The sequence below is a fragment of the Tamandua tetradactyla genome, chromosome 16 (assembly GCF_023851605.1).
Source record: "Tamandua tetradactyla isolate mTamTet1 chromosome 16, mTamTet1.pri, whole genome shotgun sequence".
Classification (NCBI taxonomy): Eukaryota; Metazoa; Chordata; class Mammalia; order Pilosa; family Myrmecophagidae; genus Tamandua; species Tamandua tetradactyla.
In genome coordinates this window covers 40,541,762-40,558,519 of record NC_135342.1, presented here as the reverse complement: position 1 = coordinate 40,558,519, position 16,758 = coordinate 40,541,762, and the positions used below count along the sequence as shown (strand labels likewise).

Sequence of the window (16,758 nt, the reverse complement as noted above, 5' to 3'; positions counted from 1 at the left end):
ATTTTCCTTTTTTATACTAGTAGCCATTTTCATGGATGTGAAATGACATTTCATTGTGGTTCTTATTTGCATTTCCCTAATGGCTAAAGATGTTGGGCATCTTTTCATGTGCTTTTTAGCCATTTGTATATCCTTGGAGAAATATCTCTTCAAGTCCTTTATCCATTTTTCAGTTGGGTTGTTTGTGTTTTTGTTGTGGCTTGAAGGATTTCTTTATATATTCTGGATATTTAGCCCCTTATTTGATATGTGATTCCAAATATTTTCTCCCATTGTATAGGTTGTTGTTTTACTTTCATGGTGAAGTCCTTTAATGCACAAATATGCATCAAAATGGTACCATCAGGGGCCCCATTTATCTATTTTTTTCATTTGTTGCTCATGCTTTGGGTAAAAATCTAAGAATTTTAACCTCACACAAGGTCCTGAAGATGTTTCCCTACATTTTCTTCTAGTTCTATGATTTTTGGTTCTTGTATTTAGGTCTTTGATCCATTTTGAGTTTATTTTTTGTAAATGGTATGTGGTAAGGGTCCTCCTTCATTCTTTTGTTTATAGAGATCCAGTTTTCCCAGCACTATTGTGGTAGAGACTATTCTTTCCCAAATGAGTGGGCTTGGCAACCTAGTCAGAAATGAATTTGCCAGGGTTTATTAGACGTAAGGATTTATTTCTTAACTGTTTATTTTATTCCATTGGCCTATATGTCTGTCCTTGGGCCAGACAAGGACATATACTGTTTTTTGTTTTTGGTTTTTGTATGTTGTATGGTGGGGGTCACATTTCATTCTTTTTCCACGTGACTGTCCCCTTATTGCAGCACCATATGTTGATTTTTTTTTTCCTTAAGGGGCACGTGTATGGCCGGGAATTGAACCCAGGTCTCCTGCCTGGCAGGCAAGAATTCTACCACTGACCTACCCTTTATACCCTCTTACCATGCTGTTTTGATTACTGTGACTTTGTAAGAAGTTTTAAAATCTGGAACTGTTTGTCCTCTAACTTCGTTCTTTTTCAAGATGAATTTGGCTATCTGAATTCCCTTACCCTCCCACATAAATTTGATGATTGCTTTTCTCATTGCTGCAAAGAAGGCTGTTGGAAATTGTATTAGGATTGTGTTGAGTCTGTAATTAGTTTGGGGTCATTCACACCTTAACAATATTTAGTCTTCCTGTTCTTGAACACAGAATTTCCTTATGTTTATCCAGATCTTATTTGATTTTATTTTGTAGTTATCTGTGTCAAGACCTTTATATCCTTTGCTAGATTTATTCCTAGATTTTTTATTCTTTTAGTTGTTGTTTTAAATGGAATTTCACACCTTTGCTTTTTCACAAAGGTGCAAGGATAGTCTCTTCAACCAACACTACTGGGAAAACAATATCCACATGTAGAAAATGAAAATGGGCCCTTATCTCACACCATATGCAAGAATCAACTAAAAATGAATCAGAGACCTAAATTAAGTGCTAAAATCCTAAAACTCTTAGAAATTCTAGAGGAATATTTTCTGGACCTTGTATTAGGCAATGGATTCTTAAACTTTATACCAAAAACATGGGCAATAGAAGGAAAAAAACCAGTTAAATTGGACTTCATCAAAATTATAAATATTTATACATCAAAAGACATTATTAAGAAGGTGAAAAGATAGCCAACTGAATGGGAGAAAATATTTGGAACTTATGTATCTGATAAGTATTTAATATCCAGAATGTACAAAAAGCTCCTACAATTCAACCACAAAATGACAAAAAAAAAATTGAAGAATGGGCAAAGGAATTAAATAGGCATTTCTCCAAAGATATACAAATGGCCATTGAAAATATGAAAAGATTATTAACATCATTTTCTGTTAGGGAAGTTCAAATCAAAACCACAATGAGATAGCACCTCATGCTGGAATGATTATTATTAAGAAAACAGAAAATAAGTGTTGGTGAGAATGCAGAGAAATAGGAACCTTAGTACATTATTGGTGGGAATGTAAACTGGTGCAGACACTACAGGAAATGATTTGTCAGTTAAGAAATAAAACTTAAAATTATCAAATGACCCAGCTGTACCACTTCTAGATATATACCCCAAAGAATTGAAAACAAGTACTCGGACACATACTTGTATTATTCACAATAGCCAAAAGATGGAAGCAACACAAGTGCCCATCAACAAATAAATGGATAAGCACAATATGGTAAATACTTGCAGTGTAATATTCAGCTATAAAAAATAATGAAATTAAGTTATATGCTATAGCATTGATGACACCTTGAAATGTTGAGTGAAATAAGTCAAACAAGTAGGTCACATATTACATGATTTCACTTACATTAAATAGATAGAATATGTAAATAGGCTGAAAATAAAGTGCAGTTTATCCAGGTGGAAGAGAAAGAGGATAAGGACTTAATGCACAACGGATGCAGACTTTCTGTTTGGGTTGATGTAAAAGTTCTTGTAATGGATGGTGGTCAGGGTAGCAACAACCTGGTAAATACCACTGGATTTTATCATTGGGAATAATTGAAATGGGAAATTTTATGTTGTATAGGTTTCTGTAATTTTTTTTTTTTAAAAATAGGGAGTCTAAAGATGCAATGACAATTAGATAACAGTGCATGATCCTGAACTGGATCTATTGATGGAGAGTAAAAGACCCAAAAGGACATTACAGGAACTTGTGAAAATACTGGACTATAGACTATAAACTGTATGTCAGTGTTAAATTTTTTAAATTTGAAAACTGTTCTTGAAGTGGTTAACTAGTGAATATCCTTATTCTTACAAAATATACATGGAAGTATAAAGTGTTCAAAAAGCATGATCTATACAACTTACTCTCAGATGTTTAGAAAAATGGTGCATGGATGGTTAAAATGAATGGCAAGTGTGGCAATATGGTAAAAATTAGTGCATGTGGGTGGAGGTTTTGTTGGAATTCTCGGTATGGATTTTTCTTTTTTTTCCCAAACATCGTGCGAGGTTAAACTTGCTTCGAAATTAAAATCTTAAAAACAAAAATGTGTGGAGCCAAAAACAACCGGATTTGGTGACTAGTCAAGAATAAAGGTAAGAGAGAATGAGTCAAAGATAACTACAGTTTTAAGTCTAACTGCCTTGGAAAACTATTAAAAGATATGATAGGGAAAATATTGCATTGTTTTGCATGTAGTGAGTTGCTCAGGCATTTGGAAATACGAAGAACTCAGCAAAGATATTTGCCATGAGTGAATTGTGCTGCTGCTTCTTATTGCCGTATGAATATAACCTGAGCTTGTTTCTAATTTGAGATATTTTCAAAATTGAAAAATAAAAAGCAACTACACAATGAGAGGATACTGTGAACAAATGTATGCCAATAACATATCTGATAATATGTGATAGCATTAAAGATGACATAGATAAAAGGGACAAATTCCTAGATACATAGAAACTACTTGGACTGACTCAAGAAGAAATAGAAAATCTCAACAAATCAACAACTACTAAAAAGATTGAATCAGTGATCAAAAATCTCCCGACAAAGAAAAGCCCAGGATCAAATGGCTTTACTGGTGAATTTTACCAACCATCCCAAGAAGAATTAATACCTATCGTGCTCAAACTCTTCCAAAATATTAGGAGGAGGGCATGCTCCCTAGTTCATTTACAAGGCCAACATCACTTTCATACCAAAGCCAGATTAAGACATAAGAAAAGAAAATTATACCAATATCTCTTAAGATGCAACCCCCCCCCCCCAATACTGAATCCATCAGCACATTTAAAGAATTATATACCATGATCAACTGGGATTTATCACAGGTATGCAAGGGTAGTTTAACATAAGAAAATCAATTAATGTAATACACCACATTAATAGAGTAAAGAAAAAAAAACTTCATGATCATCTCAGTTGGATGCAGAAAAGGCATGTGACAAAATCCAGCAGCCCTTTATTGATAAAACTCTTAGGAAACTGGAAATAGAAGGAAACTTCCTCAACATGATAAAGGGCATATATGAAAAATATATACCACAGCTAACATCCTCCTTAATGGTGAAAGACTGATAACTTTTGCTTTAATACCAGGAACAAGATAAAGATGGCCACTATCACCACTTATTCAGCATAGGACTATCAGTTCTAGCCAAAGCACTTAGAAAGGAAAAGAAATAAAAGACACCAAATTGGAAAGGAAGAAGTAAAACTTTCCGTATTTGAAGATGACATCCTATATATACAGAAAATCCTGAAGAAATCCACAACAAAACTGCTAGTGCTAATTAAATCATTGAAGTGTCAGGATACAAGATGAACACCCCAAAATCACACTAGTGATAAGTAATATGAGGAGGAAATCAAGGGAAAAACTCCATTTACAATAACAACTAAAAGAGACAAATATCTAGGAATAAATCTGAAAAGGGCCATAAAGGTCTTGTACACAGAAAACTACAAAGCGTTGTCAAAAGAAAGAAGACCTAAATAAATATACATGGATTAAAAAACCAAATATTGTCAGGAAGTCAATTCTAGTCAAGGCAATTTACAAATTCAATGGCATGGTACTGACACAAGGGCAGATATGTAGGTCAATGGAGAGTTCTGAAATCAACCCTCACATTTATAACTAACTGATTTTCAACAAGAGGCAAAGACCACTTAATTGGGGAAGAATAGTCTCTTCAACAAATGGTGTCAGGAAAATTGGATCTCCATATCGAGAAGAATTAAGGTGAACCCATACCTTACATCATATACAAAAATCAACTCAAAGTGGATCAAAGACCTAAATATAAGAGCCACAGCTATAAAACTCCTAGAGTAAAAAACTTCAGGACATTGTGTCAGGCAGTGGTTTCTTAGACGTTACACCAAAAACACAAGCAACAGAAGAAAGAACAGATAAATGGATCCTCAACAAAGTTAAATACGTGTGCATCAAAGGACTTTATTATGAAAGTAAAACAACAACCTACGCAATGGTAGAAATGCAAATTAAAACCACAGGGAGAAGCCATTTCACACCTCTAGTATGGCTACTGTTTTAAAAATATAAAAGCACAAGTGTTGGAGAGGATGTGCTAAAATAGAAACACTCATTGCTGATGGGAATATAAAATAGTGGAAGACATTGTGGCTGTTCCTCAGAAAGTTAAGTGTAGAATTACTGTATGACCCAGCAATCCCACCTATTGTTATATACCCCCAAAGAATTGACAGATATTTGCGCACTGATATTCATAGTAGCATTATTCACAATTGCCAAAAGATGAAAGAACCCAAGTATCCACCACCAAGTGAATAGATAAACAAAATATACACACAACTGAATATTATTCAGCTGTAAAAAGGAATGAAGTGCTTATACCTAGAACAACATGGATAAACCTTGAAGACATCACTTTGGGTGAAATAAGCCTGACACAAAAAGGCAAATATTGTGTGATCTCACTGATAGGAAATAATTGGAATAAGTAAACTCAAAGTCAGAATGTAATATAGGTTACCATGGGACAGGACTGGGTAAGGAAATAAGGAGTTCAGGCTTAAAATATACAGTTTCTGTTTTCCACAATGAAAGGTTTTGGTAATGAATGATGGTGATGGTAGCACAATATTGTGAAGATAATAACCACACTAAATTGTATATTTGTGGTTTAAAAGAGAAGTTTAGGTTGTGTATATGTCACTAGAATAAAAATTTAAAAATCCATGAAACTGGGCAACACTAGCAGTGAACCCTAGGTTAAACCATGAACTATAGTTAATAAGTACAGTTACAAAAATGCTTTCATCAGATGTAAAAATGCACCATACCAATGCAAGGTGTTGATAATGGGGTGATGTATCGGAACCCTGTATTTTATGCATGATTTTTCTGTAAAGCCACAACTTTAAGAAGAAATCACCTATACATAGACTGTTTGGTATTTCAAGTAATTTCAAATCATCAGGGCTTTATGCAAAGATATAGTTAACAAGAAAGCTAATTTAGTTGTCTTATTTTTTTCATCTGTTTATTATTCCTGACATCCATGTCTGCCCTGTCCAGCACAGTGTCCACTAGCCACGGGGGCTTTTGAGCCAGTCCAGTTTGGCCAGTCCAAATTGAAAAGTGCTTAAAGTACCTAAATACATCACAGATTTCACTGAAGAATGTGAAATATCTCCTTGATAATGTTTTCTGTTGGTTACATGTTTAAAGAAGAATATTCTTTATACTGTTTCAGGACTTCCCAAGACCACCTACATGTTAGGTGATTTGCTAGAAGGATTCATGTATTTGTTCTCACAGCTAAGATATATTGCAGCGAAAGGATACACGATATGATCAGCAAGTGAAAGAGACACCATAATAGTCTGGAGAAATCATTTTCCAGCAGCGCATAATGCTGTTACATGTATGCAGTGTTCCACCCAGGAAAGCCCATTAGAGGCTCAACACCCAGTGTTTTTACTGAAAGTTGATCATATATCTACCTCTGCTGAGCACATACAAAAATTCCAGACTGTCAGAATGAAAGCATGTGTTCAGCATAAACTACACTGCTTGCACAAACAGTCTAGGCCCAGTGAACCACCTTTATCAGTTATGTTAGAGAATGGAGGAAAGCCAAATTCCCAGATGCCAGCCAAGGTCAACCTTGTAAACAGGCCCTTCTAAAGATAGCTTTAAGCCTAATTTAACTCTCTTTTGTACTAATAAATTGGGTTTAGTAAAATTAATTTCATCCGTTTCTTTTTAATGTGGCTACTAGATCATGTTTTTGGCTCATACTTATATTTTTGGCTCATACATATTTTGGAGAGTGCTGCTCTAAATCTTAAATGGAAATTATCCACTGATATGTTTTAGTTAAGGTATTTTCTATATATACATTTAATGATTTCTCTGTTGGTACAATTCTGATTATTAATCAGGTGAAAAGTCTCCCTAAGTTATTTTTATGGTAATCATTAAATGTAAGATTGAGTTGTAAGGCTACAATAGATTTAGCTCCATACCCCAAATTTAACTTTATTAACCAAGAACATCTTCCACAAACTTTGTAGATGTGATAAATTAGGGGATTTCATGGATTTTTTTAAAGAGAATATTCCCAGCTTGAAAATCTCCCTTTGATAAGCACATTTCAGAGATGAAATTTTTACATCCTAGTCATTAATTCTAATTGTTGAACTATTTCTTTTGTTCTTCTCTAAGTTATTAGTGATTTGTAATTGTTGTGAATCTACCTATGAAACAATATTTCAAATGAGGCTTATATAAATGGGCTATTTCTGCATGAGAGTCACTTCATGCCTACCCATTGTACATTGCAGATGTAACTAAAATAACATTACTTAGCTAAATGGGACAATGTAGAATAGGAATCAGGATATGTTAGACTTCTGTCCAGGCACTGAATTCCAATACATACCTGACTCTCTAAGAAATTATATGGCTTTATAAGAAAATTTCTAGGACTAGAACTGTGAAAGGAGTAGATACTTTTGTTAGAATGAATCCGTAATGTGATTTTCAGTGGCATATTGCCTAAGGGTCACCTGCAGGCTTAGTTGAAGGAGAGAACCATCTTTCAGCATCATTGTCACATCTCATCACAAGTAGAGGGGAGCTGAAATCTGAACCTTCCTCCTCTTTTCCATGCCATAACCCAGTGGTGAATAAAGGGGGTAGAGAGTTTTTAGGCTATAAGTAAAGAGTGACATAACTAGCACTATTTTTGCTATTATCTTTGTACTTTGTTGATAAAGACTCATTATTCAACTATTTCATCATAGTTTTGAATTAAAGTTTTCATTAGCATCCCAAATCAATAACTACCTTGACTCTCATAAGAACAGCCATGTTTGTCCAACGAAAAGCCATAATGCTTAAGATATTTGTAATTATAAATGTAACACAAATTTCTGTAAAACATTTGACTATATCAGTCCTATTTTTTCTAATTGCTTTAAATAACTGGAGGAGCAATTATAAAGCCCTCTACCATAAAAGCTAAGGATATTTTCCTCTTAACCATATAATCATTGAGAAACACAGAGCAGAAAACCTGTATTATGTCACCTTTCAAACTATAAAGAGCCAACAGATTGCAGTCACATAATGCTCTGTGGATAAACTTAAAAGCTAATGATAGTTTGGCTCAGAAAATCTGAATCCCAAAAAGCCACTCTGTTGTTTATCTCATTCAGCATGTCTTAAAAATAGCTTCTCTTCCCTGCATCCCCATCTCTTAAATAGATAAAACAGATAGCAGAATTAGAATATAATATAGAGTACTATGCACCATGTAATAGAATTATGGTGTGGTATATATATAAAAACAGAAAACTCCTGTTTTAAGGGATGGTGAATTTGAAGATGCTGTATGTTTCTCTAGGCCATTCGTTATATTTTAGAGAGTACCCATTATGTAATCATTTTATGATATATATGATGCAACTAAAGTGGTGCACTAGCTAGTTTCTTTAATTAAATAAAATACCACTATACATCTTTGTTGACTTACCTATTCCCAATCTAATGGCTTATTTATGTAACTAATACCTATTGTCATTATGATGAGCTTTGAAATCATCAAACATTTTTTAAGGATCATGAAATATTTATAATTCCAATAGGTTAAATGATTTTTGACAGGATAACAGTCTCTGGATAATTTAGTCATTAATTATTAACTTTTTTTTGCACTTAGATTGAGAGTAGAAGTAGCAACATGTTGAGACCAGTAATTTCATAATCTCATTGAATATTCAAACCAGAATCTAATACCCTGCATAAAAGAATCTCAGATGTTAGATCGTCTTAAAGTGTACAGTGAACTGGTAACAGAAACAATTTCTATTGATTACCTGTCCACTATTTTTCTACTTTCTGCTGCACAGCACTGCTCCACAGTTATTCATGGTTCATAGCTGTTTCAGACTTTCCAGTCACAAGAGCCACCTAGGGGTTATTATACTTGAAGTGTAGTGGCTGAATGCTCAGCAAAAAAACAAGCTTAAAAGTTTAATATGAAGACTGTTTAATTGTATGTAGATAAAGAAGTCAGTGCCTAAGCTCAAATTGTTTAACAGTGTGGGAAAGGGGTAAACAAACTGCTTCATAATGATTAACATAGATTATAAATCTGCTGCATTGCAAATTGGATAAATAATACCTTATCAGGGATTATTCCTTAAAGAAAAGTTATGATTGCACTCTAATACCAAGACAATTTTGGATGAAGAATAGAGATTTTGGAATAGAGAATATTGACCTATGTTAATCAGATTATGCTTTGGGGTTTTTCTGGGAATCTAGTATAATAACTGTTTTCCCAGCCCATGTTCAGAGCCAGTTGAGATAGGTAAAGGGGGACAGGCAAGTGGATATCAATATATCAGTTTTATTATTGATATTGCAATTGAGGAATATGAGTAGGCATTCTTAAGTTTCCTAAGACTGCACCCTAGTATTTCAGGCTTGACAACCCAGTCACCAGCACAGAGCTAGACAGTCATGTGGAAGTCAGGCCCTCTAAAGTAATGGTATAGAGGTTCTGAGAAAAATGTCAGCTTCCTGCAGGCCACTGGCTCCCAAAGTAAATAAGAAAAGGGGCTGAGCTGTGAATCTCCAATTCCTGCTCCCAGATATATCAATAAAATAATTCACTCTTCTTTCCTTAGGGAGGAAACAAGTAAGCAAACAAAGGCCTGGAGTGACAACCTAAACAGATAGCCCCCTCTATGGAGAAAAAGAAATGCTTACCTCATGCCTGGTATTTTAATGATATTCATTGCATAAAGATAACATTTAGCTGGAAAAAACCCTTGCAAGCCATCTTGGGTGGGAAGAGGTTATTTATCAGTCATTGAAATTTTAGATGTTTCGTTTCACCTTGAAATCTTTAAAGAAACTTTAAAATGAAAATGTGAAAAATTTTTTAGGTTCTTTCAGTCTGATATAAAATCATAATCAATTCTTGATAAAACACATATTTTCTGAAAATTAAAATGTGGAATTTTATTGATTGTATACTTTTGGATGGATTGTATGTATGTAAATATATCTCAATAAAATTGCATTAAAAAAGAAAAATTTGCTGGAATTATTTATTTCAGTAGAATTTTTTAGACAGAAAAAAACATTTTATCAGATTATAATTTTACAAGTCAAAATGGTTAGTTTATTTTTGGGTATTTTTACCATATCTTTTTCCAGTCTTTAAGCTGTCCCACTTTTTAACTTTCAGATTTTTTTGTGTACGTCTTTTCAGTGAAGTACTTTAAAGTTACACTACTTTGTATTTCTGTCTCTGATCTAGGACTTTATTTCATAACCGAAGTACATGCATTGAGTCATAATCCAGTATAACAAATATTCACAAATACATTGAGAAGTGTACATCGAGAAGTATATAGAGTGTGACAGGAACACACAGGGATGACTAGCTACCTAGGATAATTGAGAAATCATCACAGAAAGGGTAACATTTGAGATGATTTTGAAAATGATTGCCAAGAAGGGAAGGAAGAAGATATTCTAGGCGGAGAGAATAACTTACACAAAATAAGAAATTACTCCATATGCCTTTATTGTACTTTGAAATGTTTTTATTGTAACATATTTATAATGTAAAATTTCCCATTCTTAACCACTTTCAAATGTACAACTCGGTATTATTTCCATTCGTAATGTTGTGCTACCATCACCATCATCCATTACCAAAACTTTTCCATCACTCCAAATAGAAACTCTGCGTTGACTCCCCATGCCTTCCCCCTGCCCCTGGTAACATGTAATCTACTTAATTTCTCTATGAATTTGCCTATCTAGATATTTCAGGAAGTCAAATCCCAATATTTTTTTGTATCTGGATTATTTTACTCAAGACAATATCTTCAGTGTTCATTTGTGTTACTGCATGTTTCAGAACTCTGTTCCTTTTTATAGCTGAATAATATTCCATTGTATGGATGTACCACATTTTGTTTATCCATTCATCTGTTGATAGACACTTGGTTTGCTTCTATCTTTTGGAAGTTGAGAATAATGCTATTATGAATATTGATGTACAGATGTCCTTTAAATTTTTGAAAAAATTTACCAGATATGTTTGTCTGGGTTCTCCAGAGAAATAGAACTAGCAGGACGTGTGTGTGTGTGTTTATTTATTTATGTAATATATGGATTTATTTTAAGGAATTGGCTTATGTGATTGTGGTGGCTGGCAATCCGAATTCTATAGGGCAAGCCGGCAGAATGAAATTCAGTGTGGAGTAGAAGGTTGTAGTCTTAAAGAAGAATTTCTTCTTATGGAAATAACCGTTTTTGCTCTTAAGACCTTCAACTGATTGATTGGGTGGGACCCACCCACATTATCAAGGATAATTTATTTCGCTTAAAGTCAACTATTTATAGCTGCTAATCATGTCTACAGAATATCACCACAAAGAGCTAGGCCAGTTTTTGACCAAACAAGTGAACATTTTAACTTAGCCAAGTTGACACATAAAATTAACCATCACAGTGGGGTATATACTAGTTCCATAAGAACTATGGGAAATATATTCAGATTGTCATTATTTAAAAATGGCCTTTGTAGTGCCCAACATGAGCGAAACTTTATATGAGCCAGGGCTAGAGAATATTGGCTTTGTCTTATTTATTGTTCATGTAGCACAGTATATTCATTGAAAAGTCTTTAAATTAAGAAATTGTCTTTGTAAAAGTAAGTGTAAATTAAATCAAGATGGGCTCATAATCTGTATATTCTCTTTTCTTAGCAATGCTGTTTTCCTTTTTCCTACAGCTCCCTGCACAGGCAGCACTTTCTTTTGCCATAGCAACATGTGCATCAATAATTCTTTGGTCTGTAATGGTGTTCAAAACTGTGCATACCCTTGGGATGAAAATCATTGTAAAGGTGAGTCTGGTACAAGGGCGAACATTTTTGAGATAAAAGTGGCTCTTGCCTCAAGAATTAAGATTTTTTTTTCTTAAAGTTGTTTTAGCATAGCTGTTTTGGCAGAAAAGGAGACATATAATATAAATGTTCTTTTAAATGGATCACAGAGCTTCCCTGAGATGTGATAGAAACAAAGAAAAAATACTTGTTTTAAACAAAAGTATTTGGGGTTTCTAAAATAAGTTTTATCTTAATTCAGAATTGCATCATGGTATTTCCTGCCTTTTATATTTCTGTTGTCGATATTAGTCATATGTACAATAAAGATACCTTATTTCTCAAAATAATTTTTAAAGTAAAAATACTTTAGTATTTTTAACATTATATGGAAATACTGTTTTATGTGATTAATAAAAATTAACTGATAGAATCACCATTACAAGGTAAAAGCAAACTCACTCTAAGAATTGCTTTTTTTCATTTTGGAAGATTTCTTAGGCTATATTATCTGTATTTACTATGTGAAAGACAAGCATGGCTTATGGTAATAGTTGAATGTTGTTAAGATGGTTGTCAAAATCATTCTCAGAACTAAAGTATATCTACCTTTTTTCCTCCAAGAGTTCAATAGATGTCTTTAAAATAAATCACTATAAAAAGGTGATGTAATCTGATCTGGCTATCTTACGTACTTGCCATGAAATATTTTCAAAACCAGTAACCATGATAATACATCTGACTAGGTTAGTCTTTTTATTGTAGTTCTCTGTTGCTGATGTCCATCAGTAGAAATATTGAAAATATACTTACAGGGGCTGTTGGTCAAACTTCCCATAAAGCAGAAAGTTAGACTTGATAAAATAAAAGTATTTAATCTAGTATTTTCTATATTCATGTCTTTAATTATATGTGTTCATGTACCTTTGAGTAAAGGAACTAAGTACTCTGTCTAGCTGTATTATGATTATTTTTAACTAGATATCATTTTAATAAATTGGTTTATTTGTGTAGAAATCTAATTTTAAATTGCATCATCTGTGGTGTATTTGACCCAAGTGCTTTACCTAAAAATGCCTTCTTCCCAATTTATGACACAATTCCTATTGATGAATTTTGAGAGCCTCAATGTTTCTCTTTCTCTTCCTACAGAGAAGAAAAAAGCAGGAATATTTGAGCAAATCACTAAAACTCATGGAACAATTATTGGCATTACATCAGGGATTGTCTTAGTTCTTCTCATTATTTCTATTTTAGTTCAAGTGAAACAGCCTCGAAAAAAGGTCATGGCTTGCAAAACTGCTTTTAATAAAACGGGGTTCCAAGAAGTGTTTGATCCTCCTCATTATGAACTGTTTTCGCTAAGGGACAAAGAAATTTCTGCAGACCTGGCTGACTTGTCGGAAGAACTGGACAACTACCAGAAAATGCGGCGCTCCTCCACTGCCTCCCGGTGCATTCATGACCATCACTGTGGGTCACAAGCATCCAGTGTCAAACAAAGCAGGACCAACCTCAGTTCCATGGAACTTCCTTTCCGAAATGATTTTGCACAACCACAGCCAATGAAAACATTTAATAGCACCTTCAAAAAAAGTAGCTACACTTTCAAACAGGCACATGAGTGCTCTGAACAGGCTCTAGAAGACAGAGTAATGGAGGAGATTCCCTGTGAAATTTATGTCAGGGGACGAGAAGATTCTGCACAAACATCCATATCCATTGATTTTTAATCTTCTAAAGTTGACGCTAATTATTATGTGCGTGTGTGTTCAGCCTACAGTGTACCTATACTGTTTTAGCAGCCAACCCTTTCCCCTATCAAAATAGAGAGATCTTAACGATTAGCCTATTGTAATGGTGAAATTATTGTCTCAGGCAGTCTATATGTTAAGCCCACCAAGGAACTTAACTCTATTCAGTGAAGAAAAAAAAAATTGGGTATTATTTTGTTCATGTAAACAAAGCACCAGTTAACAGCATTTGAGTAAGGAATGGGTTGTGTTGACCCATGCTCAAGCTACCAGTTAGTTTTAGCAACAGGAAGACTGCTGTTGATCAGCATAGCTCTGTCAATGTTTTGATCCCACAACAGGCTTAAAAATAAGATTTTTCATTATATCTTGGGTTCCTTTTTCCTTTCTCTAATTGGTTTTATATGCCAGTAGTTTTACCATTTCAGCTTCTGAAAAAATACAAGTGGTTAATGCTTCTCATATATTTCAATAGATATTTGTTCTTGAATTTGTCAAATTATAGCTAGTTAACTCTGAAAAGAGCTGATTAAGACACAGAGTTAGGTTTCATCATCCATCTGTTTCTTCTTGACTAATTTTTTATACAGTTGCCTTTTAATTACTGCATCCTTAGTCTTTATTTTCTGTGAGAAGTAGATGGTATTATTTATCACCTTTTAATCATATTTTATCTTAATTGTAGTGGAAAATTGCATAACCTTTGGATGCATACACTATTGTCCATTATGACTAAAAACTTGAGAAAAATAAAACTTCTAGCAGGCCTTTGAAATTTCTCAAATTTGGCCACATCCAATGACTGCCCATTCATTCCATTTAATTCACTGTGGAAGATCCCTATAATTGAGTTTATTTGTGATGTTTCTCACCTCCAGCTGTTTCCTATTATTTTCATAAAAAGATTGCTTTAGCTACCTTTGCATTGGTTTATCTTATGGCATATGGTAACCAAGGTTGTATGAGAATTAAAGGGAAATTCCTAAGGAACTGTATAAGCCTTTACATTGCTTCTTACTTGGGACAATACATTTTTCTAGCTCTTATCAAGAATAACAACTTTTTTTTAAACTGTACTTTTGACCTTATGTTTTTTAATGGTATACAAAACAATAATTTATAAACATGATATAAAAACTCACAGTCTTTTTTTAGACTTTTGATATTATTTGATACTGTACAAACTTTATTAAATCAGGATTAAAAACCTACATGGAGGATTTCTTTCAGCGTTCACATTAGCAGCTCTGTATACAAATATGCTGTGATGGAATTGTAACTATAATTTATTGTAAAGACCTTGGTAATGTGTACATAAGCTTTTTTCCCCTTTTGTTACTGTATTTAGTTTGTGATAAATTTCTACTGTGATATTTATTGCTCTATATCATTACACAAATCCCATATTAAAATATACATTGTTACATGATCCTTCAATCATGTTATTTATGGCACTGAGGTTTTGCATCTTAAGATATGTATGGAAAGGAATCCATGTAAAGAAATACAACTAATACAGACATGCCGTTTAAAAGATGTAAATTCTTATTTATTATATTTTTGATAGTGAATTTTCACTGAAATGAGAACCTGAAATTTCATTGGATTTCATTCTTTAAAATATAAATATCTTCTCTTACATTAATGAAAACTGTGACCTTAAATATGATAGGTGGATATATATATAATACAAAACATTTATGTCACTTTTTGTTTTTTAATAACAAATTATTATACCCAGGAAATTTGAAAACACACATAATTTTTGTAAGCCAGCTTATTTTTCTCTGTTTTAAAAGTACAACTTGGAAAGGTAAAAGGTCTTAATGAATATAGCATTACCAGAACCAGATTATTACCAGAGCCAGATTAGATAGCTAATTTCTTTTGGTAGCTATGTTGAATAGGCTTTTTAGTAGACAATTTAAGCCAGCCAACATTTGAACAACGTGGTAAGCATTTAAAATAATAATAGTAATTGATCTCATCCTTCATGATGATGAAAGGGAACTTAGCATATTTTCTATGTGAAACTATATCCATTATACAATATGCTGAACATTATAGTCACTTGTAACTATATTTTTACTTTTGAGATGTGTGTCCTTTCTTCTTTAAAAAGTCTCAAAGAAGCCTACAATATATAGAGCCTTTAAATAAGACATTTTAAAGTTAAAACATTAGCACAGAAGCACATGGTTTCAAACAACTCAGGTTAACAAGTAAAGCTTGAACAACAAATTTGGTTCTAAATTTTCTGGCTGCTAAAACAAAGAAGGAAGAGTTGTTTTTCACAATGAAAAACAAACTTACCTGCAGAGGCTTTTTTTTTCCTTGATAACTAGTTTGAGACAAACTTTATGTGAGGCAGCATTTTCTTGGTATTTAAGAAAGGAAAATATACAGAAAAAGGTCATTAAAAATTAACCCAGTGTAGGCACAACTTAATGGCATCTATAAACATTGGTTTCTGATCATCTGTCTGCAGGGATAGAACTAGAAAATCAGATAATCAATAGCTAAGCCAACCTGTCATAGTTTATGCCTTCATTGAAGCTATAGATGGGTCTTAGATTTCATTTATTTATTAGTCAAACATTTTGCTAATATACTCTAGAAAGGGAAGAGAATGGAACTAATAAAATTTAGGCATTATTACTATGTAATGCCTAACTCTTTAATTTTTTAGGTCAGTAGGAAAACTACAAATTGTTTACAATGGTGAAAGCCATAAATTTTAGTAATGGAAGACATGAAATTTAACCATTTTATGAAATTTATTATACCCTGCACAGACAATACAGTAGCCCAGTGTTAAACATAAAACTTCTAACAGAAAATGTAAATCTGGAGTTGGGAATATCTCCATTTTAGGAGCATCGTTAAGGAAGATGTCCATAGATCTCTAAAATATTGTCATCACTATCTTCCATTTGTGACACAGTTATACCCAATTTTAACACAAGACAACCCCCAAATGTCCCAAAATTACAGGAAGTTTATTATCATTTAAGCATCCCAACATCTAAAGAATATAGCAAAGTGCAATAATCCTGTTGTGGGGGAAAATTCTCAATCTAAAGGTTTAATAAAAAGCAAGAGATTTTTCATATTTCACACC

The 16,758-nt window shown here is 33.3% G+C and overlaps 1 protein-coding gene across 2 annotated transcripts in view; it reads left to right on the top strand.

The window, feature by feature from the left end:
- Positions 1–15,066, top strand: part of NETO2 (neuropilin and tolloid like 2) — a 77,217-nt gene extending 62,151 nt beyond the window's left edge. For both annotated transcript variants that reach the window (XM_077132338.1, XM_077132337.1), the window contains exons 8-9: positions 11,791–11,904; positions 13,036–15,066. In XM_077132338.1, the coding sequence (XP_076988453.1) occupies positions 11,791–11,904; positions 13,036–13,616 (695 nt within the window). In that variant the 3' untranslated portion in view covers positions 13,617–15,066. The remainder of the gene's footprint in view (positions 1–11,790; positions 11,905–13,035) is intronic.
- Positions 15,067–16,758: the final 1,692 nt, after the last annotated feature.